The 25,043-nt window shown below is 48.7% G+C and overlaps 4 protein-coding genes across 6 annotated transcripts; 3 read left to right on the top strand and 1 right to left on the bottom strand.

Annotated features, from left to right (window-relative positions):
* The first annotated feature begins 264 nt into the window (after nt 1-264).
* LOC120961320 (malate dehydrogenase, mitochondrial) lies at nt 265-2,263 on the top strand. The gene is made up of 2 exons (XM_040385025.2): nt 265-466; nt 906-2,263. The coding sequence occupies exons 1-2, from the start codon at nt 401-403 to the stop codon at nt 1,851-1,853; spliced, it is 1,014 nt and encodes a 337-aa protein (XP_040240959.1). The 5' UTR covers nt 265-400; the 3' UTR covers nt 1,854-2,263.
* A 559-nt stretch (nt 2,264-2,822) lies between these two features.
* LOC120961315 (zinc finger RNA-binding protein 2) lies at nt 2,823-13,985 on the top strand. 2 transcript variants are annotated; one of them, XM_040385019.2, is made up of 8 exons: nt 2,823-3,258; nt 4,896-5,047; nt 5,172-7,034; nt 7,116-7,343; nt 10,093-10,199; nt 11,397-11,492; nt 11,573-11,924; nt 12,014-13,985. In XM_040385019.2, exons 1-8 carry the CDS (start codon nt 3,209-3,211, stop codon nt 12,130-12,132), a joined length of 2,967 nt encoding a protein of 988 aa, XP_040240953.2. In that variant the 5' UTR covers nt 2,823-3,208; the 3' UTR covers nt 12,133-13,985. The 2 variants fall into 2 exon arrangements, with proteins under 2 accessions (XP_040240953.2, XP_040240952.2); XM_040385018.2 differs by lacking the exon at nt 2,823-3,258 and adding an exon at nt 3,739-3,906.
* A 187-nt stretch (nt 13,986-14,172) lies between these two features.
* Nucleotides 14,173-16,025, bottom strand: LOC120961318 (tigger transposable element-derived protein 4-like). The gene is made up of 2 exons (XM_040385022.2): nt 15,253-16,025; nt 14,173-15,185 (listed from the first exon to the last, which is right to left on the bottom strand). Exons 1-2 carry the CDS (start codon nt 15,950-15,952, stop codon nt 14,194-14,196), a joined length of 1,692 nt encoding a protein of 563 aa, XP_040240956.2. The 5' UTR covers nt 15,953-16,025; the 3' UTR covers nt 14,173-14,193.
* Nucleotides 16,026-16,363: 338 nt separating this feature from the next.
* On the top strand, nt 16,364-24,946 carry LOC120961314 (uncharacterized). Of its 2 annotated transcripts, none has more exons than XM_049606604.1 (6): nt 16,364-20,730; nt 20,803-21,046; nt 21,242-21,523; nt 21,598-21,978; nt 22,053-22,169; nt 22,245-24,946. In XM_049606604.1, exons 1-6 carry the CDS (start codon nt 16,847-16,849, stop codon nt 22,371-22,373), a joined length of 5,037 nt encoding a protein of 1,678 aa, XP_049462561.1. In that variant the 5' UTR covers nt 16,364-16,846; the 3' UTR covers nt 22,374-24,946. The 2 variants fall into 2 exon arrangements, with proteins under 2 accessions (XP_049462561.1, XP_040240950.2); XM_040385016.2 differs by having other exon boundaries at nt 20,803-21,016.
* The last annotated feature ends 97 nt before the right edge of the window (nt 24,947-25,043 follow it).

Genomic DNA, 25,043 nt, shown 5'->3' on the forward strand with positions numbered 1-25,043 from the left:
ATATCGGCTAAATAATTGCATGAACTCGACCAGTAAATTAAAGTAAATGAAAAGTACACCAAAAATGCGGAAAAACTTATATTTCAATAAGAAAAAAACAAATAAAAATGTCGTAAATTTGGACCAACGTCCAATTTGGTCTGATAACCGACCATTGTCACCTGCCAACCGTCGTTGAAATTTTCTAGATCCGTCTGGTTTGACGTTAGTTGAACCCCTCCCCGTCTCGCATCCTCGTTGGCGCATGTGATTTCCTTCTCCCGCAAAAAAAAAATCTCAAACCCGATCAGCCGATTGTCGTACTCGGTGCACGCCAGTTCCGATTCGCCCGCCCGCAGCTCAGTCTCGCACGAGTTCTACCCGCAACTGAAAGGTCCGCCGCTGCAAATCGTTCGATAAGATGTTTGCCCGTGCCGTGAAAACTGCCGCCTGCCAGGGTGCGAAAAACTTTTCCACCACCAGCCAGGTAAGCAAGAGTTGGCACAATGCGCGTTTCCGCGTTTTTCACCAACCGATCCACAACCGCGTAGAGTGCTGGAAAATCTTAAGGTCACCTTTCCGCGCCTTGACATAATCGCGACCTTTCCCGAAGGCTTCGCGGGGTGGGACGGGGTTCAGGGGAGGGTATTCGCGTGGATGTGGATGTGTGAGTGGATTGTGCGCGTGAGACAAAATGGGCAAAGAATTTGCCAACATGTTTTAAGCGGCGGCGAAGGCAAATGTGTGTTTACGTAATATCGCAAATGGGGGTATTTTTTTCGGGCCAATGAGAAAAAAGTTGTTTCCCTTCGCCCACTCGCCTAGGTATTAAACTTGTACGCACTTTCCTACCAACCTTCCTGATAAGAGATAAGCGAGATGGATAGTGGTTTAATGTGTTTTTCATGCTTTTTTATTCGCAACAGAACAATGTTAAGGTGGCCGTTTGCGGTGCGTCCGGTGGTATCGGCCAGCCGCTGTCGCTGCTGCTGAAGAACAGCCCGCTGGTGACGGAACTGTCGCTGTACGACATCGTCCACACGCCCGGTGTGGCCGCCGATCTGTCGCACATCGAAACCCAGTCGAAGGTGACCGGCTACAATGGGCCGGAAAATCTGGAGAAGGCCCTGAAGGGTGCCGACATCGTCATCATTCCGGCCGGTGTGCCCCGCAAGCCCGGCATGACCCGTGACGATCTGTTCAACACGAACGCGTCGATCGTGCGTGACCTGGCGGCCGGCTGCGCCAAGGCCTGCCCGAAAGCGCTGATCGGTATCATCTCGAACCCGGTCAACTCGACCGTACCGATCGCTTGCGATACGCTGCAGAAGGCGGGCGTGCTGGACCCGCGCCGTGTCTTCGGTGTCTCCACGCTGGACATTGTGCGCGCGAACACGTTCGTCGGTGAGGCGGCCGGTGTCGACCCGCAGAAGATGAGCGTCCCCGTCATCGGTGGCCATTCCGGTGTCACCATCATCCCGGTGCTGTCCCAGACGAAGCCGGGCGTGAACTTCCCGCAGGACAAGATCACCGCCCTGACCGAGCGCATCCAGGAGGCCGGTACGGAGGTGGTGAAGGCGAAGGCCGGTGCCGGTTCGGCCACGCTGTCGATGGCTTATGCCGGTGCCCGGTTCGCACTCGCGCTGGCCCGTGCCATGAACGGCGAGCAGAACGTGATCGAATGTGCGTACGTTCGATCGGACGTGACGGAGTCGAAGTACTTCGCGACCCCGCTGCTGCTCGGCAAGAATGGGCTGGAGAAGAACCTGGGACTGCCGAAGCTGAACGCTTACGAGCAGGAGCTGCTCAAGAAGGCCATCCCGGAGCTGAAGAAGAACATCCAGAAGGGAGAGGAGTTTGTTAAGAAGAACTAAGCTTTGAATGATGGAAGAAGACATACCTTTTTTGTTTGAAAGGCGACTCGGAGCTGAATCATAGCTACGTAGATTGGTTCTTGTAGAGCATTTGTCTAACCTTCAACGCAAATCCATCGCGAACCAAAGTGTTTTCTTATCAGTTTGCCGCCATCAAACTCGTAGCTACAAGCGCCATTCATTCAGCAGCGGAAAACAAACCACAATACCCTCACGAATAACATAACAATAAAACTTGCGGCCAGTGAACAACAAATGCATACCGCGCTCTGAGTCGTGTGTATTTGCTATCAGTCTAGCAAACAACAATCCGGCATCGTGTGTAGACTTCGGCGCGAGACGCACGGGAACGCGTCTAAGCGAAATAAAGCGTAATTTATTTGGTACAAAACTAGCACACTTAATCAAAATATGATGTGTCTTTTTTTGTTCTAGTGCAGCGATCGGAAAGAAAATGATCGTCGGCAGCGTGCGTCATTCATGGTCAGCACTCTGTGGTCCGTGTTTGAGTGGAATATTTGTATGGATGCCAACAGCTGTTTGCGACCAGCAACTATCGCAACGGCCTTGCCCTAAGGTCATTGCTGGGAAGAGTAGTGTTTATCTCTTGACTAGATCGTGCGACACAAAAATAACGAAAGATGATCGTTTAAATAGTTTCCCCAAATTGTGCCAACGAACTCTCTTGGCGCGAAAGGTAATAGTTTATCTTTCCAAGACGTAATTAATTGTACGTAAAGTTTCTAATAATTGGCTGGATAAGTATGGTTCTTATCTTAGCCGGAGAACACATGGCAAGTAATATAAATAGTCTTATTAATTAATAAATCGTAGCATTGAGTAAAAATAGTTTGATTTTTTTTCGAGCAGCTTGTGTGCCTGCTGGGTGGCGCTTCGGCGGAGAAACTGTGTTTTGCTCGAAAAACTTCAAACAGTCAAAATTAAAAAAAAAAAAACACATCCAGCTGTCAAAAATTGCTCTCTCGCACACTGCTGCGCAGCGCTACGCTCACACAGTGCGGCTAGAAAGCATCGAGAAGGTTTGAAACAAAATAGTTTGGAATATCGAACTTACGGGCAAAAAGTCACTAGCTTGCATGGCCCAGCTGTAACCGATCTAACTGGCGTGCTTGGCGGTCACCACATTTCACATCCATATTCCGGTGCAGTGCAAAGCCGTAGAGAAACAGCGTTTGCCAGGCCAGGGCTACGGGGTTCCTCTGCTCTGCGGGCGGAGAAAAATCGTCGCCAAGCCAAGACGAAGAAGTGGAAGACGTCGAGGAACAAGAAGCAGAACAAGTAGCGAGCAATCTCGTTTTCTTCATACACCATAAGCTCACCGTCGTCCGGAAAGTATGGCCACCAACAATTACTTTGGGTTTCCGCACGGAGCCACACAGTATGGGTAAGTCGAATCAAAAGCGCTTGTTGTGTGGGTCTCTCCGAGGTAGGGTAAATGGCTTAAATCGTTTACAATTTCGGAGTAGATTCGGTAGCAAAAGATGACGCCCACCGATAGAAAGTGCGGATAAGCAGGCAGCGGAGCCGGCATTTCCATGTTCCCAGAATGGCACAGTAATCACATGCACATGCCGTGGGAGATCTGCCGGATGAGAGCAAACCTTTTTGCTGCTTCTATCGTGTGCATGTATGTGCGAGTGTGTGTGTGTGTGTGTGTGTGTGTGTGGGGGGGGGGGGGGTTGAATCGTAGTATGCTTAGCTCTCTGTGCACGGTTTGATGCGGTGTGCTGCTTTTGCAGCAACATTTTTCCAACCAACCAAACATGAGATAAATGTGCAAACAGGTGTAGTGGTGGTGGACGACGGAAGCGGACCGCGTGTATGTGTGATGCGGGTCAGTAGAAAATAGAAATTGTGCGGTGTTAGCACGCCGGGCACAAACTCCGAGCATGTTGGGGTGGTGGAGTTTTTTTCTGGGACCGTGGAAAATGTCGTGACGAAACATGTTTTTCCTAGTGCCCCCACCTTCACCGTCGTTTTCACTACACGGCGTGAGAGTTGAGTGTGTGTGTGTGTGTCTGCTCACGAGAAGGTATTTAAAGCGCTTTGTTGCATAATTAAAAACTGTCGGAAGTGTAACGGGGGACAAACGCGTTCGTACTGTTCTGGAACAGTGAAACCCTTCCAATGTGTCCAAGTGCAGTACAGTAAGGTGGTTGGTTGGTTGGTTAGTTAGTGTGATCCCCCGGCCCTGACGTTGGCTACTTGGTGATGGTCTCGCGCACATCGCTTTAGAACGGTGCGTGGGGAAAGGGTGTGAGCGAGTGAATGGGTAACTGCAGCGGTGGTGGGTTGCATCCAGCGCACACAAACACGCACACACACGCGCACACACAGAGGAGAATTCTCAAGTATCAGAGAACAAGAGCGTCGCTGTCGTCTGGTTGTGGAGCAACTATCGGTTGCGATTCCCCATTGTGCCCACAGAGTCTCCACAGGACGGGGACGAACTTCCGGTGTGAGATAGTGCGGTGTGTGCGTGTGTGTGTGTGTTTGCAAAAATCGATGATAATCGCAAAGCCCTCGAAGGTGGTAGTCCCCCCAAGTGCCGCAGGACGCGGTGGGTTGCTGGGCAATCGCTAAAAAGGGGAACAAACCAAAACGAAAAGCGCGGACGAGAACAAGAGTTAATGGTACTCATTCCGAAACACACTTCCTACAGGGGGGCGAGTTGGTTGCACTTTTTGTGCATTCCTGAAGAGAGCGACAAACTTTGCATGGCGTAGAACGGCGTTTTCTCGTCTCTCTCTTTCTCTCTGTGTTTGTTGCCGATGTCAAGAAAGACACGGCTGCCGGATGCGCTGCTATGCTTTCTAAAGGGCAGGCAGTTTCTGCTATCAAGTGCTGGGAACAATAGTGTGCTGCTCGGAAACGTGAGTGATCGTCTTCGTCTTCTCGTCCGTGCCTTCGCCGCAGTGGGGTTCTTTGTCAGTGGAAAAAGCGAACAACTTCGACTCAAACATTACGCTACGGCTCCGCACTGAAAAATAGTAACGTTTCCAAACACGTTTTAATCCGCAGCACGACGGCACCTGGGACCGCGTATCCGACGACACAGACGGGATACGCAGTAGCACCAGCGCCGACACCGGCTGCACCTACTTACGGAACGGCACGTCCAACCGGTTACGACCAGGCGTACCAGCCCGCTGCGACACCAGGGACATACGCAAGTAAGTCGACAGAAAGAAGAAACAAAAAAATGTCGAAGGTTATAAAATGCCCAACGACGGTGTTCCGCTCACTGGGGCAATGTGGTAATTGTGTGTATACTGATTGAACCCCGTTTTATCGTAGCCACGGCAACGGCCGCAACATACGACTACGGGTACGGCCGTACGACGCAGACGTACGATACTTCAAAAACGTACTACCAGCAGGCGGCCGGGGCAACGGCCGGCTACTCGACCCCGACCGGATACGACGCGGGCGGCACTGCGCCAAAGGTCATCGCCGGGTTTCAGCCGGGGCAGGCGACTGCTTACGCACCGCAGCCCGCCCGGGGATCGCTGCCACCGGCAAAGGCAGGTCAGCAGTACCAGCAGACGACTCAACATCAGCCAGCGGCTGCTCCTCAACCCCAGGCCTACGTGCCGACGCAGCCGACGGGCTACTCGCAGACCGTTACCACGGTCCACACGACACCAAAGTCGGCAGCCGTTGCCGGCACCGTGGTGCCGAATAATTCCGCCACCTATCCCGGCTACGACGCGGCACTGTACGGCGCGACCACGATGTACGTTACGCAGCAGCAGCAGCAGCCGCCGCCGAACACGAAAGCACCGGCGAACGTTCCCGGTGGTGGCGGTGCAATGCCAGGCGCACCGGGCGGAGCGGCAGTCATTACGAGTGGCCCGGTACCGGCCGGTGGATCGTGGTCAAACTACAAAAGCGGCAAGGGTGGTATGCAGGGCCATGGTCACGGTCACGGCGGTGGGCCGTACAAGGCGCGCAAGCCGGCCCCGAAGCCGATGCTTATTCACTACTGCGATGTGTGCAAAATCAGCTGCGCTGGACCGCAAACGTATCGCGAGCATCTGGAGGGCCAGAAGCATAAGAAGCGCGAGCTGCTGCTGAAACAGGCCGCCGAACCGGGCGGTACTGCCCCGGCCCGCCCGCCGAACAGTTTGCACTGCGAGCTGTGCGGTGTGACGTGCACGGGTAACGATGCGTATGCAGCGCACGTGCGTGGCGCCAAGCACCAGAAGGTGGTGAAGCTGCACACCAAGCTTGGAAAACCGATTCCGGCGTGCGATCCGACGCCGAACGCGGATGGAGAGAAGAAGGAGAGCGCTGCTGGTGAGTCGTCCGAGGCGGCCGGTGGTGCTGCGGCTGGAGTCAACAACGCCGGTGGAGGCGGCGGTGTTGGTGGTGGTGGTGCAGAGTCGTCGGAAGAATCCGTCCGACCGGTGGGAAGCGAATTTATCGAGGAAATCAAGGACGACGATGGCAAGCTGGTTAGCTTCAGCTGCAAGCTATGCGAGTGCAAGTTTAACGACCCGAACGCGAAGGAAATGCACATGAAGGGCCGGCGCCACCGGTTGCAGTACAAGAAAAAGGTGCAGCCGGATCTGGTCGTCGACATAAAGCCGACGGTGAAGCAGAAGAAAATCGCGGAAGCCCGTGCCCACCGGCAGGCCATGCAGGAAGAGTTCTGGAACCGGCGCCGCATGGCAGACGCAGAGATGGAGGAAGAGCACGGTATGCGAACGTTTGGGCGGCATCCGTTCTTTGGCATGCTGCCCGGGCGCCGTCCGGAGTCATCCGACGATCGGCACGTGGTAGCGCGTCATGCTGAAATCTACCCGAAGGAGGAGGAGCTGCAAACCATCCAGCGCATTGTTTCGCACACAGAGCGAGCGTTGAAGCTGGTGTCCGATGTAATGACTTCCGGGGGCGGCTGTGCCACTGGATCCGTCCCCGCTGCCCAACCGGCCCCGGCAGCTGCAGCCCCGGCCGCTGCAGGCGCACCGAGCGAGCAGAAAACTGAACCGACTAACGATCAATCGAAGGAGCAGGAAATTCAATCGCAGCAACCATCGACGACCGCTGGCAATGGTAATGGCAAAGCGAATCAGATGATTTCCTTCCACAAGGAAACGGAGGGAACCACAATCCGTCTGCTGAAGGGTGTGATGCGCGTCGGTTTGCTCGCTAAGGGTAGGTGTCGTCCGAGAGCATTTGATCCGCTTTTGCCGTGTGCATTTAATCGATGGTTTATTCGTTTTTCGTTTCCTCTAGGCCTGCTGCTACACGGCGACAACTGTGTACAGCTCGTGGTGCTGTGTGCCGAGAAACCGACGACGTCGCTGTTGAAACGCGTTGCAACGGAGCTGCCAATACAGCTGAAGAAAATTGCCGAAGACCATCGTTACACGGTGACAATGGCACCAGTCGAAGGCGCTGTGCTCGTTACCGATGGTACGATTACGGTGAAAATATCTCTCACGTCTCCGCTGCTACGTGAAGGTAAGTTCGTTCATAGCAGCCCCTGTTATTGGAACCGTAAGAGCAGGCGTGTTGGTAACTATTTGTTGTTTTCATTCACATGCATCCTTCATTCCCCCACTCATCGTAATTCTTTTTTGCTCTGAGCTATGAGTGGCTATTCCTATTGGTCGTGTCCTATTGGCTTTTTCAAAGGAGTTGGAATATCAATTCCCGTTTGAAAACACGGCGGCAGGTTTTTATCATGCTAAAGGTGTTAGTTTTTTGTACTTTGACACAAATTAGTGTCAGAGACAATAATGTTGCACACACGTAATAGGGCGACATTGAGATGGTTTGAATTTTGGACGAATATGATATGATATGATGATGGCAGGGTAGCTAATTTGAATTTGCAAACTTACAGGGGCTCTTATTTCAATTCAATATGAATTGATACGACTCACCAGCAGCCGGTCCAAATAGGATGCTGTTCTCTTAAGAAAGTGTCAAAAAAGTGTCCCAACCTTATGAGAACCCCTGAAAGCCTCTGTATAGCATTATTGTATAGTCTTGTAGCTTATAGATTGCACAAAATTCTGGAACCGATTAATTTACGGGTTCTTTATTCCAATTGATACTGAATTCAAATTAGTAAATTGCAATCCGACCCGCGTACTCCGCTTCATTCAACAAGACTCCATTCATTACCTACATTTCATTAGCTCCCGACGGTATTCAACAATTCAAGCAAAAATAATACACTCGGCTGAAGTCAGAGCGATAATGTACAAATACAACCAAGTGCAGTTTGACACTGTACCTTCCTGCGTTGGGTGCAAGCCACTTTCCCCGTCTTAAAATATTTAGTTTTGACCTTCGTCTATGCCTAAGGACGAAATGTGCATATAAATGTGTGTTGCTATTATTTTTCAAAAGCTCATCCTTGAAGATTCCAGTGCAGATCACGTTCTGTTATTTAAAATCCTTCAAGCTGAGCTTAGAAAATAGTGCATTTTTGTTTGTGTTATTAGCATGTCCCTTTGTTCTCCTTATTGCCGTAAGATCTTAATATATTACTTGCAGAAACATAAGCATTGCAGCCGAATTGATCTATGTGTCTCAGTAAGACTGGAAATGCGTGAAGCGAATGTTGCCACATTGTTCAATGTCTAGCTACAAGCATAGCTCACACACATGCTTTACGCAATAGGTTGCGCAACAAATTGTGCCCCATAATGTGCGCGCTTAGTATTTGTTTGGCAAGGATGCTTCACTGTTTTATCCAATGTATTGTTGGGACCCATCTATCTTTCTGGTAGTCTTTTATTCTTGCAACAAATCCTTGATCTTCCTTAAGCTAAGCTATAGATTCGGAGGTCAAAAGTGAGCAAGAAGTTCGCCTTTAAAAGCCTGCGTTAGTTTAGTAGTAGCAAACAATAATTTGGCCGATTGTGGCAGAACCAGACACGACATTATTGTGGCGAGTGGTTGATTGCAAAGGACGCTTCAGGCAGGTTTTTTTTTCGAATGGCTTTGTAAAAGGAACTGTGATGTTCTTTAAAGTATTTTGGTGGGAATTTGTGTCCTGATGCACAATCATGTCGTTGTTGGTTCGTGTCATCGTCGTTTCCCATTTATTCAACTGTGGTGCAACAGTACTGTCAGTGCCAAGATGAAAAGAATGCCAGAAGAATACGGTGGTGTAGAGAAGAATCTAACAGCAAAATAAAGAAAAGTTGAAGAAGAAATAGCAAACCAAACGGCAACGATGCAAACATACTACCCTAAACAGGATTTTTGACCATCGATCGAGTATTTAGTATACAAGAAAGGAAATGAGATGGTGAGCATCAATATTTGCAGTAGAAGAACTGTAGAATGGTGAGCCTCTCTATTTCCTTTCTGTGTCCAGTGAATGCCCAGGTATGATTTCGACCCAAGCAAAGGATGCCCATTAGTGTTGCGGATGTGTACTACGGCGGGACGAGACGTGTCACCTAACCTCTCGAGGCAGCCAAACGTGTGTCTGCCATCTTTTGCTCTTCACGCTTGTCCGCGAGGAGCGGGTTGCACCGCAAGAAGCAATACTGATGGATGCTATCCTTTCTGTTTCGTGCAAACGAAATTCTCGAAAACTAGCAGTGTAACAATAAATATCGTCGTCTTGATCTGAAATGTACCTACTAAATGCGATGATGTTGAAACGGAATGGTCAAACACCCTGTCTAAAATAATTCTTTTCTCTTTTCTTCATTTTATATGTTAAAACGAAACCGAAACTACTACTACTCCTACCTACTACTATTACTACTACTACTACTACTACTACTACTGCTACCGCTACTACTGCTCCGTGCGCATTGTTGTAATGCATAATGTAAACGAAAACAAAAAACGAATCGAATGCAAAAAACATCCAACATCCGCGCCCCCCTCCGCACCATCTGCATCTGGTTTTTGCACTCGAACGTGTTTTGTCGTCGAACAAAAACAAAACAAAAACCAACAAAAACGAAAATAATCGAATCCCCAATCCACCCTGGGGGGGACAACACAAACAAACATAATAATGGGATAAAAATAACACAAACTTATCAACCAAAAAAATCAACGTACAAAACGAAAAATATAAAACGACAAACGCGCGGTATCGTTCCTGTGCCTTTTGGCATGTTGCAATACTGGAATTGTCTGCATATGAAACATATGCATGTGCAAACCATATAAATAAAAAAAACACAACAAAATGTCTGAACAACCAAATATAAAAAAAAATATGAATATGAAGCTAATGCACCTTCAGCGGAGCAGGCTGCTCAGAATACCGAAGATCTGCTGCCACGCGAGCCCTGCCTGCAGGCGCTAGCCGCACTGCGTCATGCAAAATGGTTCCAGGTTTGTGTATTTTTTACTCCAAAATTTTCCTTATTTTTTGTTTACTTAATATCTTTTCTTTACCATCAACGCATACTACCGTAATTACTACATCGATTTAGCCTTTGAATTTCCTCTTTGTTTTAATAAAAAATAAGTCACTCCAAACTGGGGTAGCAGCTGGTAGCCCTCGCTCGACAGAAGTGCAGGGCAGCGCCACACACCCACTTTATCTCTCTATCTCTCTCTCCATCTATAAAACGTAAAGGAAAGTGTCCCGGTTTGGTGGCGAGTGGTTTTTGTTTTACTTAAAATTATAATGTAGCATTACGTAGTGCCCACCTCGAAGCTAAAAACGGTGGTGTAGCTGTGAAAGAGCGTAGGGGAGAGGAAGCGGTTTCGCACAGTTAGATATTATCCGCATTGAAGGATTTTACGTGTAAAGCAAGTTAACAGTTTTCCAAGATTCAAGATGCTCAATGATATTAAAACGTGAACAGCTGCAGCCAGAACAACGGCATATTGCAGCAAGGGCAGGGCCCGTCTGCCAAGGAAAGAGACTCAAAACCAAGTAGTAGTAACGAAAGTGTATAAATATGTTGTTGTTTTTTTGTTTGGTAGGGTTGCAGTTACCTTGGTTTGATGGCATTCGGAAGAACTAAACTAAAACGAAACAAAACAATATTTAAAAAAAAAATGAATGATCTCTAAAGCATGAAAGATGCAGTATGATTGCATTTATGTTGTCGATATTGATTATTGTTAGCTCATGCCGAATGCCATTAAGCGGTGTAACAGCAATATATAGGAACTAAATCGATTGCACAGTGTTAATAGTCTTGTACTTCACGTTTCGCGTAGATGTGTAGTTTTTTTTTTAAATGTTGTATTAAGATGCGGTACGATTACCTTACCATGTCGTACAATCGGCTCTATTCGCTCTAACGGAAGCAGAGAGTACAATGAAATTGTTATAAGTATAAGTAAGTTTTTAGTAGATCTTATTTTTTATGATTTCATCGGGGGAAAATCGCCGACATATATTGTTAAAATGATTTGTTAAGAAGCTAAAAAAAACCCCCCGAACCGAACCAGCGTCATTGAAGTGTGATTGAAGGCATGTTCCGAGAAACATTGAGTAAGTTTTGCTTTCTTTTTCTTCCCCACTATCGTCGGAAATCAATTTGCTGCTGCTGCTGCCGCTGTCGTCTGGTACAGGCTAGAGCGACAGGGCTCCAATCCTGCGTAATGATAATGCGCATTATGCGCGATCTGTGCCAACGGATACCTATCTGGAGCCACATTAGTCAATGGGTAAGTTTAGGGTAGCTATATCTGTACTTGAGTGGATGAATAATATTTCTTGCCCTCTCTTTCATTCGATCACCTTCGAGGCGATGGAGCTGTTGCTGGAAAAGATCATCTCGTCCGCGGGTGAAGTACTCACGCCGGGCGAATGCTTGCGCCGCGTCATGGAAGCGATCTCATCCGCTATCCTTATCAACGGTCCCGGGCTGCTGGATCCGTGCGAAAAGGAACCGGAAGATACGCTGGCCGGTCTGAGCAAGCAGCAGCGCGAGGACATTACCGTCTCGGCGCAGATGTTCCTGCGCTGCATCGCCTTCCGGCAGATCTACAAGGTGCTCGGCATCGAACCGCTACCGCCACCGAAGTTTGCCGGCAGCCGCAACTGGCGCTTCAATCGCAAACGTCGCCGCTCTGGTACGGAGGGTAACGACAGTGAAGGTAAGCGCTATTGGACGGAAGTTGGGAAGGGAACGAGCTCGATTTTCTATACTAACAACGTCGTGTGTACCTTATGTACTTGTTAACAGCTGATGGAAGCAAGATGTTAAAGAAGGACGAATCAGGTGCTTCTTCTGCTTCATCTGGAGCTGTATCGGCGACTGGAACCAACAATGCCACGGCGGGGAAAATGGAAACATCCCAGTAAGGAACCGGTAAAAAGAAGAAACGAATGAATTTCTTTTCCTGTGTGTACCTCATCTCGGTAGTATAGAGTGGGTATCAATTTTATGCAAAAAAACCATCCTCATCCTACTGCTTCGTGCGAGTATTCAGTCTGTCTGTCCCGATTATGTTACACCGCTACTAGGGCTCGGTAGGCAAACGTGTGCAGGCTTAGTTCTTATATTCTATGTACCGCTAAGGTCGGTCCTTTCATTACGACTATTTTAAATTTGTCCTATACTATCCGCACTTCCTGCTACTTTTTAACATTCAACAATGGGCATCGATAAAATTGGGTAGTTGTAATGAGGGAAGAATGCAATGCCTGCCACTATTATAATCTAGCGCCTTCCCGGTGAACGGGAAAGACGTATGTTCAAGTTTGAACCGCACGTCGATAACACATACAACAACAACTACTAGGGTACTAGGTTGGAATGCAAAAATCTCCAGCTCAAAACTCACTAATACACACACACACACATGAAACTATGAGAGCAACGTAAAAGTATTCCAAAACAAAATCATGAAGAAATCCATGTTAACTAACTAATTACATATTGGCGATGCAAAACGGGCGTGGATGATGATAGGTCAGGGAAGTGTAGTAATGTGGGGAATGTGTGTGGGCAGATGTTGCGTAGTAATACAGCAAAACCAACTACTCAGGCACAGTCACGGGGCGCGACGCGAAGAATAGGTTGCTGGATTGTATGGTGAATTTTATTAGAAATATTAATGAATTACCCCGTGTTCGACGTGTTGTTAGTCAATAGGTTTAACAAGGTACTTTCCATCTAACCGTGTTCTGCTAGAGGAAAGAGCAAAAAGAAGGAGATGGATAGAAAACGTTTCGTGAAGAAAAATATTTCAGTTCCTTTCAATCACTACGATTTTTCATGAATTTTATCCTTGGATTTTGGATATGGTTTGCCAGCCATTGAATGCCGCAATTCAGTTTCATCAATTATTGTAACGTGTTTGAGACGTGAAATACAGGAACTAGAGTCAGAAATCGTACCAGGACAGTTAGTGTTTATTTATTTCGTTCATACTTCACACAGTAGTGTGTGTCCTTTCGAATATTAACGACGTGTTGGTGTCAGTTAACAAAAAATAAAAAATAAATTGCATACCGGCATATTAGTTCCTCGTCCAATAGAGCGTACAAGTTAGAGTGTATAGAAACAAATTGAAACGTTAGATATGTTTCTAGTTTGAACGGATTGGCTGAGAGGTGCGGAGGTAGTTTAGTATTTCCCGAGGGTTTTCCTCACCTTGACCGTTTCCGATGCTAATACGATAGAAAGGTTGTAGAAATTAAGACAACACTCTAATCAATAGGAACTAACGTGTAGCTCAACACCCCACCAATGCGCCAGACGCAAAGGTGCGAGGATAACACCGGAATGTGGCTGTCGTCCTCGGCGTCCTGTTTAGCTAGGAAGGATAGGAAGGAGTGAGTTTATGATGCGTGATGGTGGCACCTCTGCTTGCAGAAGGTAACATTAGTAGATGGGCAGCGCTCCCTTCACAACTCACCTAGACGGAGTACTTCAGCAGAATCTAGGCTATGTATGGAATCCATAAATACAAGAATTTTATCGACTATATCATAAGGCAACTAATAGAGAAAGACACCACATACCAACCACAAGTGCGAGAGGTAACATAATACACTCTCACACTCACACTCACACAGCAAAAGCAAACCAACAAACAAGCATAAGGAAAGGGATTTGGGACGTTAGAGAGACTTAGTGTCACGTAATTAATAACTTTCAAGTCAAAATTTGAATTTTGAAATAAAATGCATCGATTACTTTATCTAGCGAACCAGTAGAAAGTGTCTCAAAAACAAATCTGATTCTTGTTGTAGTGTTTGGAAAAAATATTCTTTAGTGTATGTATTTTTCAGACCTTCATTCATTTCAACTACTGCTACAGATTCGGGTATAAACTGTATTGTTGCACTGTTACAGACCCACAGTGAACAGCGATAGAAACCATCGGGTAAAATGTATCACGTTTTTGTTCTACCTTTTTATTTGAAACTATGAATACTGTGTTCCTTGACGCTTTGGACACACCTTTCCAGCTCATACAGCATCTCAAACGTTGTCTCATTCGTATCGTCGTGCCGGTCAAAGAATTGATGCAACTTTTTGATTGCATCCAAAGCGTCCTCTTTTCGTACGGCAGTTTGATGATGTTGTTCAACATCCATCTCGTTCAAAGTTGCCTTAGCTGCAGTGAACTTCGCAACCATACGCTGCTGCTGGGTTCGTTGCCGGTTTGTTTGCACTACGGGAGAAGTTGTTTTCCGTTTTTCGCCCTTACTCACAATCGCTTTACCGACCGTCATCTTGAGCTTCTCGCTATCTGTAGCACTATTTTCCCCGCTCGCACCATCCGTTTGCTCTAGGTTCATAACCATCTCTACGATTTTATCGTCCGTAAGCATACCAGCGACAGCAACATTCTCATCCACTCGCACGTAGTCGCCAAAGTTTGGTAACGGTTTGTTCTGCGCAAGTAGGAGGAGCTGCCTATCCGCCTCATGGGGCCAGATCGCATCCGCTTTGTTGTCGCTCTGCTCGGAACTGTCGCACAGCCCATCCATCCAACAGTGCGGCTGCATAAAGCTGTTCACTATTGTGTCGCTGGTAATAGTGTCCCATGCTTGAGCCGCAACTTGTACAGCGTGCGCTATGCTAACGTTCGGTACGATCGCGTTTTTCCGGCACTCCAAGAAATGGGAGACTAGTTCCGAGCGAAAGTTGCGCTTGAACGCGCGGATTAGTGTGCCATGCGGGCTTTGCACTTCCCCAGACCGTGCAGAGTAAAATATTACTCTAACATTCGTCAAATTGCACAAAAATGTGTGGGCGAAAGAGTGGTTGACGAGTAGCACGATTTGTCTATCAGTCGCTCGCATGGTTTGGTCCACTTTCTTCAACCACGCTTGAAATAATTCCCTTGTAATCCATGCGTTCCAGTTGCATTCATAGGTGGCAATGGTAGGCGGTGGTAGATCTGCAATTGGAAGTAACAGCAATTACGAAACGGGCCGACGAATATGCGATGGATTAACATTGCTTACCCTTTGCAATCGTAGCCCGGCTGGTTTGGCCTATAGCGAGAATTGGAAGCTTATCCGTTCCAGTAACATTACCGCAAAGTAGCACTGTCACGCGATCTTTGCCGTGTTCTCCGTGGCGGCAATCCTTCCCTTGATAGTGGTCGATTTGTTCTGGCAGGCAGCTGTAAAACAAACCAGTTTCCACCAGGCTGTAAATATCGCTCGAGTCACACTCGTCCAGCAGAGCAGTAAAGCGACTAGCCCAATCAACACCCAACCCGTCCGGCCCGGTCGGTAGCGTGCGATGGAACTCCTCATGCTGCGATCGGTTAAAGCTTATGCCGTGTCGCTTCTTAAACCCGTGCAGCCAACCGTTGCTGGCGCAAAAGTCCTCGATGCCGAGCTTGATGGAGAACAGTTTTGCCTGCGCCTTTATCGTGGGCCCTTCCATGGGAAGGCTCTGGTCGAACTGCTGATGGATCCACTCTAGCACGCACCGTTCGACGTGCGGGAATCCAGCGCCCCGGTTCCGTCGAAGATTGCCATTGCCCTGCAAGCACTGCTGTATGATCGAGTCCCTCTGGCGTATAATGCGGTAGAAGCTCGATAGCGGCAGCCCGTACTCACGCATCAGCTCGATGCGCGATTTGCCTGCTTCATGGGCCGCTATGATTTCCAGCTTGTCGGCCTGCGAAAAGCATTTCTGTTTTTTTACCGACATGCTCTCGAACGCACCCGTGCGGGAAGCAGCAGCAGCAGCAGCAAGGAACAAACTGTTTGTTGTTGGTAAACAAACAGCTGAACATGCGAGTTGTCAAACGATGATGGTGTGAGTGTGTCCGACAGATTTCACACCATCTCGTCCATTCTCTCTTTCTCTTTCTGTTTCTCCTATGAAATATTAGAATAATCAACGATTTGTGTAACAGTCAAATATTCTGCGATAATGTGTTTTAAAGTAAAAAGATATTTAAATGTATTAATTTCAAATTACGCACACAGGGACAGACAATTCAAATACGGAGAATAAGCGCCGTGAAGTATGCAAGCATGTCAAAGAAACGTCAAATGGTTAGCTTCCTCTCCTTGTTCTCTTTCTCTCTTGCTCATGCTCGCTCTCTCCCGGTGGTACAACAGAGTGAAAAAACTTGTCATTGAAATACGCATCGATTTTCCACCCAGTTCCGTGTGAGGTTTTCCTCCGTAAGGAAAAGCGCCTCGTCGCTGAGAATACTTACTACAAAAGTTTTGTAAAATCGGTTCAACATGGTGCAAAACACTCAGTGCGTGATGACAAGTGTATGGCGTTGGCGTTCGTAATGAACCCGAGCGAGAAAATAAGCCTCGAGAAAAGTGCCCATCACAAAGAGTGTTGTTTGGTGGACCGACAGCACAAAAGGTGGTCAGCTGCAGCACAGCATGTAATAGAACCGTACCCCCCTCCCGACCGAGTTTGCCTAGATGCCATCCTTGTAGTGGCGTAGTGCGCGAATCGATCGATTACGGGGAACGGAAAAAGTGGGGTTTCCTCGACACCAAGCACCAAGCGTGGGGCGGAACTAGTTCCACTGACCTATACATTCCAAGGCACGCCAATTGCAAATAAACCTTCACGATGGATGTGGCAACGATGCAGCGAGCTGCTGAGGGTCAGGAGTATTTGCACAACACCAACAACAACAACAACAATAATAACAACAACAGCAGCGGTTCGATGGCTTGTGGGTTGGAGGGCAAAGCGAAACAGGCCGCCGAGGTGGTGCCCAATGATGCGCAGCGCGATTTCGTAACGCCCAAGATGAGCTCAAGTGTGGCCAGCATTCTGGACGACACGACGCCGAGTGATTCCGGTGTGCAGCTGCTGGACTCGGAATCGAGCGGGCTGAACGAATCGATGATTTCCAGCGCTGGCGGGTTCGAGTTCGATGGTGGACCGACCCCACCACCGCCACTGCCGCCAGCGGCAGCTTCCGGAGCAGCGACCCCGTTTGGCGAGGAAGGCAAAAATAACAATAACAATTACAACAGCTATCACGACCGCCCGGTCGCCGAGATGGAGGTGGAAGCGGCCGAAGAGGAAGAGGAGGATGACGTTGCGGTGGGCGGGACGGCAGGGGGGGACGATTTGGACGAAGCGGGAGAGGCCAAGCTGGCGGCAGATCAGGAGATTGGCGAGGGGATTGAAATCGAACCGGGCATGAGCACGAGCCAGGTCCCGGACGAACTCATCTCCAGCACCTGCTCGACGTTCGACAGCGAGAACATCGTGTATCGGCGCCGGATTAAGAAGACACCGATGAGCAAAACGCCCAAAAAGCGGGTCTCGTTCCACGAGGACATCCTGAAAAACACCAAGACGGACAATATACACATCGAGCACGGTTTCATCACGTACAAGACGGGCGGTGCGGGCAAGAAGAATGTGGCCAAGGGCCGCTACTCCTGGTGCTCGGAGGATGACACCGGCGGCGCCGGGTACGACTACGACGACGAGGAAGCGCACGAGGGAAGGCAGTACGTGTACCGGAACGCCTGCTCGGATGTGCTCGACTACGGCAAGACGGACGTGTTCGAGAACGTGGAGGACGAGCGGAACTACGTCAAGTACGATAATTCGGGCGTGTTCGAGTACGGTCCCCCGGAGCGGACGACGAAGGTGTCGGATCTGATCGGAGGGGGGAAGGCACTGTACAAGTGTGGCTGTTCCGATTCAAACTCGAGCCTTGACTCGGGCGAAGGAGGCAATACGCAAACGACCAACTATCGGCAGGCAAAATCAAACAGCTGCGAGTGTATTGGCTCGAATGGTGGTGGTGGTGCGACCGGTCGACGCGGTAAACACGGGGGCAATAACAATAACAACATTATCTCGGACAACTGCTACTACAGCGAGCCAAGCATCGAGCATCTGGACGAGTTCAACGGCAACGTGACGGGCGGCGGCGATGGTGGCGGCGCAGGCGAACAGTTTGTAAAGTCGGTGTGGAGTAAGGAGAAGAAACCGAAGAGCAGCTGCCTTAAGAAGACGAAGCGCAACAGCATCTTTACGAACGTGGTCGTGCCAGAGTACGATCTGAGCCGGAAGGTGAAGAAGTTCAACGTGCACCAGCGACTGTCGGTGATCGACAACAGTCGGATGATTTTTGGCTCGCTGAAGGACATCTTCGGTATCGCGCTTCCGGAGCGGGGCGTACCGGAAGGATCGGAAGATCTGTCATCGGTGCGCGAATGCATCCCGGAGGTGCACGATGACGCAACGCTGGAGGATGATTTCACGCTGGTACAGAAACCGAAATCATTCCTGTCGAAGAGCCTGGACGGTGGGTTTCACAGCCGGGCTGGCGGGAGGCCGAATGCCGGGCAGCAGAAAAAGTACGTCCACAACGTGGACGAGCAGTTGCGCCGAAAGAATGACGAGGATCTGTATGCGCCGAGTCGCAAGAACAGTGTGGAGGACGAATTGCCCCCAGCAGAAGCGGTCACCGATGGGGGTAATTGCGGGGAGCGAGAGCAATCGGAGGAAGAGGTGACTTTCTCCACTCCGGATTCGGTTTCGCAAGTGGCGCTGGGTGCGGCGGGCGTCGGTGCCACCGCTGCGTATCGCAACAAGTTCATCATCAACGGCGAAAGCACCGTGTACGAGCATACCGGCGTGTCGTACTGCTTCGAGGACGGACAGGACAAGACACCGCTGGAGGAGGAAAAGGAGCTGCCGGTCGGTGAAACCACAAGCGGCTCGTTCATTGGCAAGACGCAAATCAAAAAGAAGCTGTCCACCATATTTCAAAAGATGAACGTTATCAGCTCGCAAGCGTCCACGCCGAACCCAACGGCTCCTCGCCCCGGTGGCGACGGCGATGCAGAGCGGGGAGGCGATGAAGCGGCGCAGCGTTTGAGAAGAGAATCGGGCAGCTCGGCACTGCCCTCGCCACCATCGCCGAAGCATTCGGAAAAGGTGCTAATGGAAAGCAGCACGATCTCTTCCTGCAGCAGCGAGCATTCCGAACCGCAGCTGGGTGCAGTTGAACGCAAACAGTCCGGTAGTGGATCGCCCCGTGCCAGTGCGGCCAGTGGTTCCGCTTCCAAAGCGAACCGGCATCTGTCATCGCCGCTGAAGAACAGATCGCTCACCACCACACGCATGGAAGCGTCACGCCCGTCACGCATGAGCCCGGATCTGTTTAATCTCGGGGTGGTGCCTCCGGCGCGCAACCTGAGCCATATCATCGACCCACAGCTGGCAGTGGAGTTTGAGGATATACTCACGGTAACGACGACCACACACACCACCAACACCACCACCACCACCGAATCGTTGATCGAATCGGTGGACCAGCACCAGGTGGACAAAAAACCTACGCTCATCGAGGACGATCTCGTGATTGTGGACTATCCTTCCTCGTCGGGTGCGTCGAGCGCAGCCGCACTGACCCCGGTAACCCCCCAATCGGAGGAGTTATTCGCGCGCCAAACAAACCGTACACCGTACCAGCAGCAGCAGCGACACCGTCACAACCCAATGACATCGTCGACGGCCAGTTCCGCTTCGACCGCGTCGAAAAGTTCGCTCATCAACCGGTTCTTGCGCAACGTGACGCAGAAAAAGATTCTCGAGGCGACGATCAAGCAGAATCCCTTCTTCCAGTCGAAGCTGAACGGGGAGCGCAAGCTGTTCGAGAACCTGTGCCCGCGTGGACCGGCGCGCCCAATCAACCGGGAGCTGGTGGAGGATCTGAACGCGGAAATCGCCATGGAAATCGAGCTGTCCTCGTCGGCCTGTCAGCTCGATCGCATCCAGCTGAACGACACGTACGCCCAGTCGGGCGCGGAAAGCGCCAGCCCGTTTGCGCTCGGAGGCGTAAAGTTCGATGGTGGCGGGATCGGTGTCGGCGAGCTACCGGTGGAACTGTTTTCTGCCGGCCCGCGGCTGTCCATCTACCGCAACGACAGCGAGGTGCTGATGAAGGTGTTTAAGCTGTTCAATGGCTACAGCCGGGAGGGGTACATGACGCCGGTGCTGGTGTTTCTGACCGATCGCACACTGTACGTGACGGACCAGGTGCGGAACAAGCTGTGCAATAAGTTTGTGCTGCCGTACGCCGAGCTGGACGTTATACTGGTCGGCCCGTACGGCAACACGGTGCTGCTGAGCAACTCGGCCCGGGACATGCAGCAGGTGCTGCTGGCCGGTGGCCCGTACCCAGCGGAGGGGCTAGTGTCGAGCTTGGAGCTGTGCGCGCGGCGCGGTGGCTCCGTACTGCCGGCCGTCGGTCAGCTCACCCTCGATCATCTGGCACCGCTGCAGGCGTTCGTGCGCGATCACTCGAGCGTCAGCCGGGAGGATTCGTGGAAATATTACGCGGTCGTAAACGTGCCGGCCGGTACGTTGGGTAGCGAGGAGGCACCGCTTGGGCCACACATCAAGGGCCCGCTAATGCATCGGCGAATGTCTCACGCGGGCTTCGTGGACAATTGGTCGGCGGGATACTTTTTGCTGAAGTGAGTAGCAACGAACAGAAAAAGTAACGTTCTGGGATTATAATGAATGGCTTATTTTTATTCTTTTGGCAGAGCTGGAGTACTTTACCTGTTCGCAGATGCATCCCAGAAGCTGCCAACGTGGGCCGTCGCACTGGCCGAATGTCAGGGAGCACGCCGGTCGGTGAATTCGGGCCGGCCGTACTGCTTCGAGCTGCTGCTTCGCACCGGAGCGCTTCAGCTGGCCGCACCGGACGAGTATGTGGCGTCCGATTGGCTGCAGGCACTGGTGCAAGCGGCAAGCGGGGTGAGTGATACGCGGGCAGTCGAGGCACAGGTTTGAAGCACTTTTTTTTTGTTTTTATTTATTTCTCATTATCAAGTCATAGTTGCGTAGCGTTAATCGTTGTACTTAACACTTGAAGCATTAATTGAAGAAGAATTTAACATTTTATTCGCATTCGCTGCAAACAAACCAACCGGAACTAGAATGTAACGATGTTATTTGTTATTCTCGCTCGTTCTTCTTAAGCTGTTTGAGATGCAGGAACGTCGCCGTACACTCGGGTGTACGCTGATCATGACGTCGAACCATCTCCTTACGCTGCGGGAAGACTTCAGCGCACCGTTGCGTCGCAACACCAGCTACAGCACGGTGGGCGAGATAAGCAACCCATCATCGACGTCGAACGCATCGATGCAGCTGCAGCTGTGTCTGTCCTCTCCGTCGAAGGAAAATATCAATCCGAACGCCACCCGTCGGAAGATTAGCAACGTGTCGAGCAGTAATGGTGGGCTGGACAACTTCAGTGAGGTACGTCCTAGATACACACGCGAAAAGCGCAACTCTCTGACACCTGCCTTATGAACGTTTCGCTTGTCTTGCAGATAAGTTCCATTCGGTCCAACTGCAGCACACCAACGCGCACGAACGTTGCTGGCCAGTTGATCAGCGCTGACCGCCGCTCGAACGCATCGAGCACCAGTACACCGACCAGAGGCAGCGCAATGCAGCAGCAGCAGCAGCAGCAGCAACAGCTGCTGAATGCATCGCCGGCCAGAAGCCTTCCACGATCCGGTGCCCTGGCCACCAGTGGACCGCCTTCATTGGTGGACTTTTTCGCTGGCAGCACGGAAGAGAAAAGCTACACCAACATGAGCAGCTTCTATGGGAAGAATTCCGGTGTCGAGGTGCTGACGTGCGCTAGCATCGATGAAATGTCGGCCGTAAAGATACCGGCCATCTCTTCCAACTGGTGGTGCATTCTGGTACGGCTGCTTGGGAGTGTAAAGAGATCGATAGAGAAGCTTGTTCTTTATTTGGTTCTTCTTTTTTATTGCAGGAATTTGAGTGCCAGGAGGTGCGGGAAAACTCGGACGATTTGGTAGTGTTCTTTTCGACCAGCGCAGAGCAGGAACGTTTTCTGTCCATGCTAGAATCGATCTGGCACACCAAGAAGGTAGGGTGACACACTAACTTCGCATTTCTTCCTTTGCGCAGCCACTCAATCGTGCCCCTTCTTTCTCGTCCTTAGAGCGAAGCATTCCCGGCTTCGATCATTAGCAGCGACGATGCAGTGTACGATCATTGCTCTAAGCTGTTCCTAGAAATCAACCGTTCCTGGGAACCGCTGCTATCAGCTGCCCTAGGCTATCCGCAGTAAAATCGACAACGTGTTGTCAACATCACTGAACATCCGCATCGCTGTAACGTCAGGCGAGTAACGAAATGCTGGAAAGCGATGCACATTGCTACTCCCTGTGTAAGTAAGGCACTCCAAAGGCAGCGGTGGTTGATATTTGAGCGCGCAAAAGTGCAATAATGGACAAAAAAGTATTACTAGCTGTATTCTTCAAACTGTTAGGCAATTTTGAATTGAACGTTTAGTTGTCTTGCTCTAGCTATGATGTCAAAAGAAGGAAGCGTCAGCTGGGCCCTGAATGTGGTTGGTTTATTATCTTAAATTTAACATTACCTTAAAAGGCAAATTAAGGTCCACGAAAACGTTAAGAAGAAGTAAGCAGGAGGATTCATTTACGAAAGGTATCTAATTTTCTCTATCAATCGATTTGTTTAAAGTATAAAGAGGTAATTCTATGTTTACCATTTATTTAGAATTCTGCTGTGAACTATATGTTCAACGAAGCATATGGTTTCCATTTGAATGTTGCGATTACATGCTTGAATAGTATTGTACACACACAGAGAGAAGAAATTTGGAACTGGAAAGTAATTCCGTAAATTGTATGATTGCGATTTAAATATCGTCGGACAAAATGTTACCAAAGATAGTGGCGTTAAAGCTGACGTGTGATTTGCTTAAACACGAATCAAGCTAACCGCAATGAAACATGGACAGCCATATAACAAAAAAAAATATCAAAGTGTCTTTCGGTGTAGAAAGGAAGTTCGACATTTGGCCATATCTATTCTATTCTATTCGATACTATGCTTTTCCTTGATATTATAGCCACCCTTTTCTCTCCATTAACATGCTCTTGACGGAGTGAGCATAGTTCTGCTTATGAATAGAGCTTTGTGTCGCTTAATGCCTATTCCCCCCTTCCCCTAGAGCTTTTAATGCTTATTGCAACTGCAGCTGCAGTGGGGACAGTGGAAACATTACAAAAATATACTCAAAAATGTGATTGATTTCTCTCCTTCCCAAAAACAAGAGGTGCAGCTAAAGGGACACACACGTAGTTGAACAAGCTACGTGCTGGTACTATTAGGTGGGTAATATTAGGGAAACCATCTAACTGAAACGTAACGTCGAGGTGATGACATGGTGCACAACCAAAATCAATTGGTCTCAAACACGAAATCTAAATCTAGAAGAAGCACACAACATAATGGTACAGGATTATCGTTGTAAGCTCAGCAAGAATGAGCAAGAATAATAATAAATGTTTGAATTTCAATGCCTTCACACTATCAAACTGCTTGCTACAAAACATTGAAACAAATCTCAATCTCGCGAGGAAATCATAAAACATCCATAACAAATTCCAAAGCATAATTGTTACCGACAAATACGTATAAACACACATTAAATGCTTCATTTTGTGGTTGTTCGGGCAATAGGCCTAGGAAAATGCAATCATATGTAAGATCATTAAGTCATTTTTTTTATTTTAAACGAGTAATTTGAACTGTTTATTTACTAGCCTTTTCGGTTCGCTTAGTTGTATAAGTTAGTTATTATTTATCTACTTCTAGTCATAGATGAGGGTTTACGATGCGCGTTCTGTTACAAACAATACGATATGTGATTTAAAAAATTGCCCTATATATAGTTTAAACGCTAGGTCAAGATCGCTTATAATACGTTCTATGTAAAATGAATATTCCGCTTATGTGTATTACAAAAAAAAAGAAAATACTGCGCTATATTTTGCTTATATGTATGCTCGAACCACGTGATTGGCGAACCTTTAGTGCGATACAGTTAATGCAATCAATCTCTTAACCAGTTCTGAATGTTTAGGATACTGTTACACGATAAGCAAGCTTCTGATATGTACTCACAAAGCATGAATTATACACACACACACCCAGCCTATATTATTCTGTAACAAAACACAATATATACGTGCATATATATATACACACAGATCTTGAAAAAAAGAAAATTTTGCTATTAATAGCCCCACAATGTTATGCCAGTCGTATATACATATATTCTTGTATGATCATTTTGAAACATAAATGAAACAAAAGGCAAATAATGAATGCGGGGGGAGCGAGTAAACTAAACGTGTAGTAGCTGAAGAAATCATTTAGAAGGAGGTTTTCAATCGTCCGGGGGACGAGACCGAGGAGGTACTGACTGAAATAAGAAGAAAAAACAAGACAAAACACGAGACAACTGAGTTGAAAGGGTTACGGAAGGATCGTGCGATGATCTTTTATTGATAGACAAAGTTAATGATAGCATGGTCTAAAACTTATACGTTAGTAAAATTGTACAACCTATTACAACATGGAAAGCTAACTGACAAAACAATAACCAACTGCGCTCCATAACATCTCGAAATAAGGTGTAGAACAACTTGTATCCAACCATCCGGCAGAAAGACATATATCGAATATACTCTCGTTACACTTGATTCCCCAACAACCCCAACAACATCTCAACCAAAACATCTCTGTGCTAGACAAGCACACGGCTACATTAAATTCCAGTCAAGTGTACGAAAATAAAGACAACTGTGTAATCTCATTGGCAAAACGGAAGCGGCTTTGTGGCTTGTGTAGTAAGTGTGTGTCCGAAAGAAGCGCCAGAAACGATACGTTTACTGCCGAACTTCCTGGGAAAGGTGTAACCGTTTAT

The sequence above is a fragment of the Anopheles coluzzii genome, chromosome 2 (assembly GCF_943734685.1).
Source record: "Anopheles coluzzii chromosome 2, AcolN3, whole genome shotgun sequence".
Lineage (NCBI taxonomy): Eukaryota > Metazoa > Arthropoda > Insecta > Diptera > Culicidae > Anopheles > Anopheles coluzzii.

Excerpts from the sequence above, each read along its gene's own strand:
- LOC120961320 (XM_040385025.2), top strand. The coding sequence starts at position 401 with ATGTTTGCCCGTGCCGTGAAAACTGCCGCCTGCCAGGGTGCGAAAAAC. Across the intron at positions 467-905 it reads ACTTTTCCACCACCAGCCAG|AACAATGTTAAGGTGGCCGT; the intron begins GTAAGCAAGAGT and ends TATTCGCAACAG.
- LOC120961315 (XM_040385018.2), top strand. The coding sequence starts at position 3,818 with ATGTTTTTCCTAGTGCCCCCACCTTCACCGTCGTTTTCACTACACGGC. Across the intron at positions 3,907-4,895 it reads GTGTGTCTGCTCACGAGAAG|CACGACGGCACCTGGGACCG; the intron begins GTATTTAAAGCG and ends TTTAATCCGCAG. Across the intron at positions 11,493-11,572 it reads GGAGCCACATTAGTCAATGG|GCGATGGAGCTGTTGCTGGA; the intron begins GTAAGTTTAGGG and ends ATCACCTTCGAG.
- LOC120961318 (XM_040385022.2), bottom strand. The coding sequence starts at position 15,952 with ATGTCGGTAAAAAAACAGAAATGCTTTTCGCAGGCCGACAAGCTGGAA. Across the intron at positions 15,186-15,252 it reads CCGGGCTACGATTGCAAAGG|ATCTACCACCGCCTACCATT; the intron begins GTAAGCAATGTT and ends TTCCAATTGCAG.
- LOC120961314 (XM_049606604.1), top strand. The coding sequence starts at position 16,847 with ATGGATGTGGCAACGATGCAGCGAGCTGCTGAGGGTCAGGAGTATTTG. Across the intron at positions 20,731-20,802 it reads GCGGGATACTTTTTGCTGAA|AGCTGGAGTACTTTACCTGT; the intron begins GTGAGTAGCAAC and ends TTCTTTTGGCAG. Across the intron at positions 22,170-22,244 it reads CGATCTGGCACACCAAGAAG|AGCGAAGCATTCCCGGCTTC; the intron begins GTAGGGTGACAC and ends TCTCGTCCTTAG.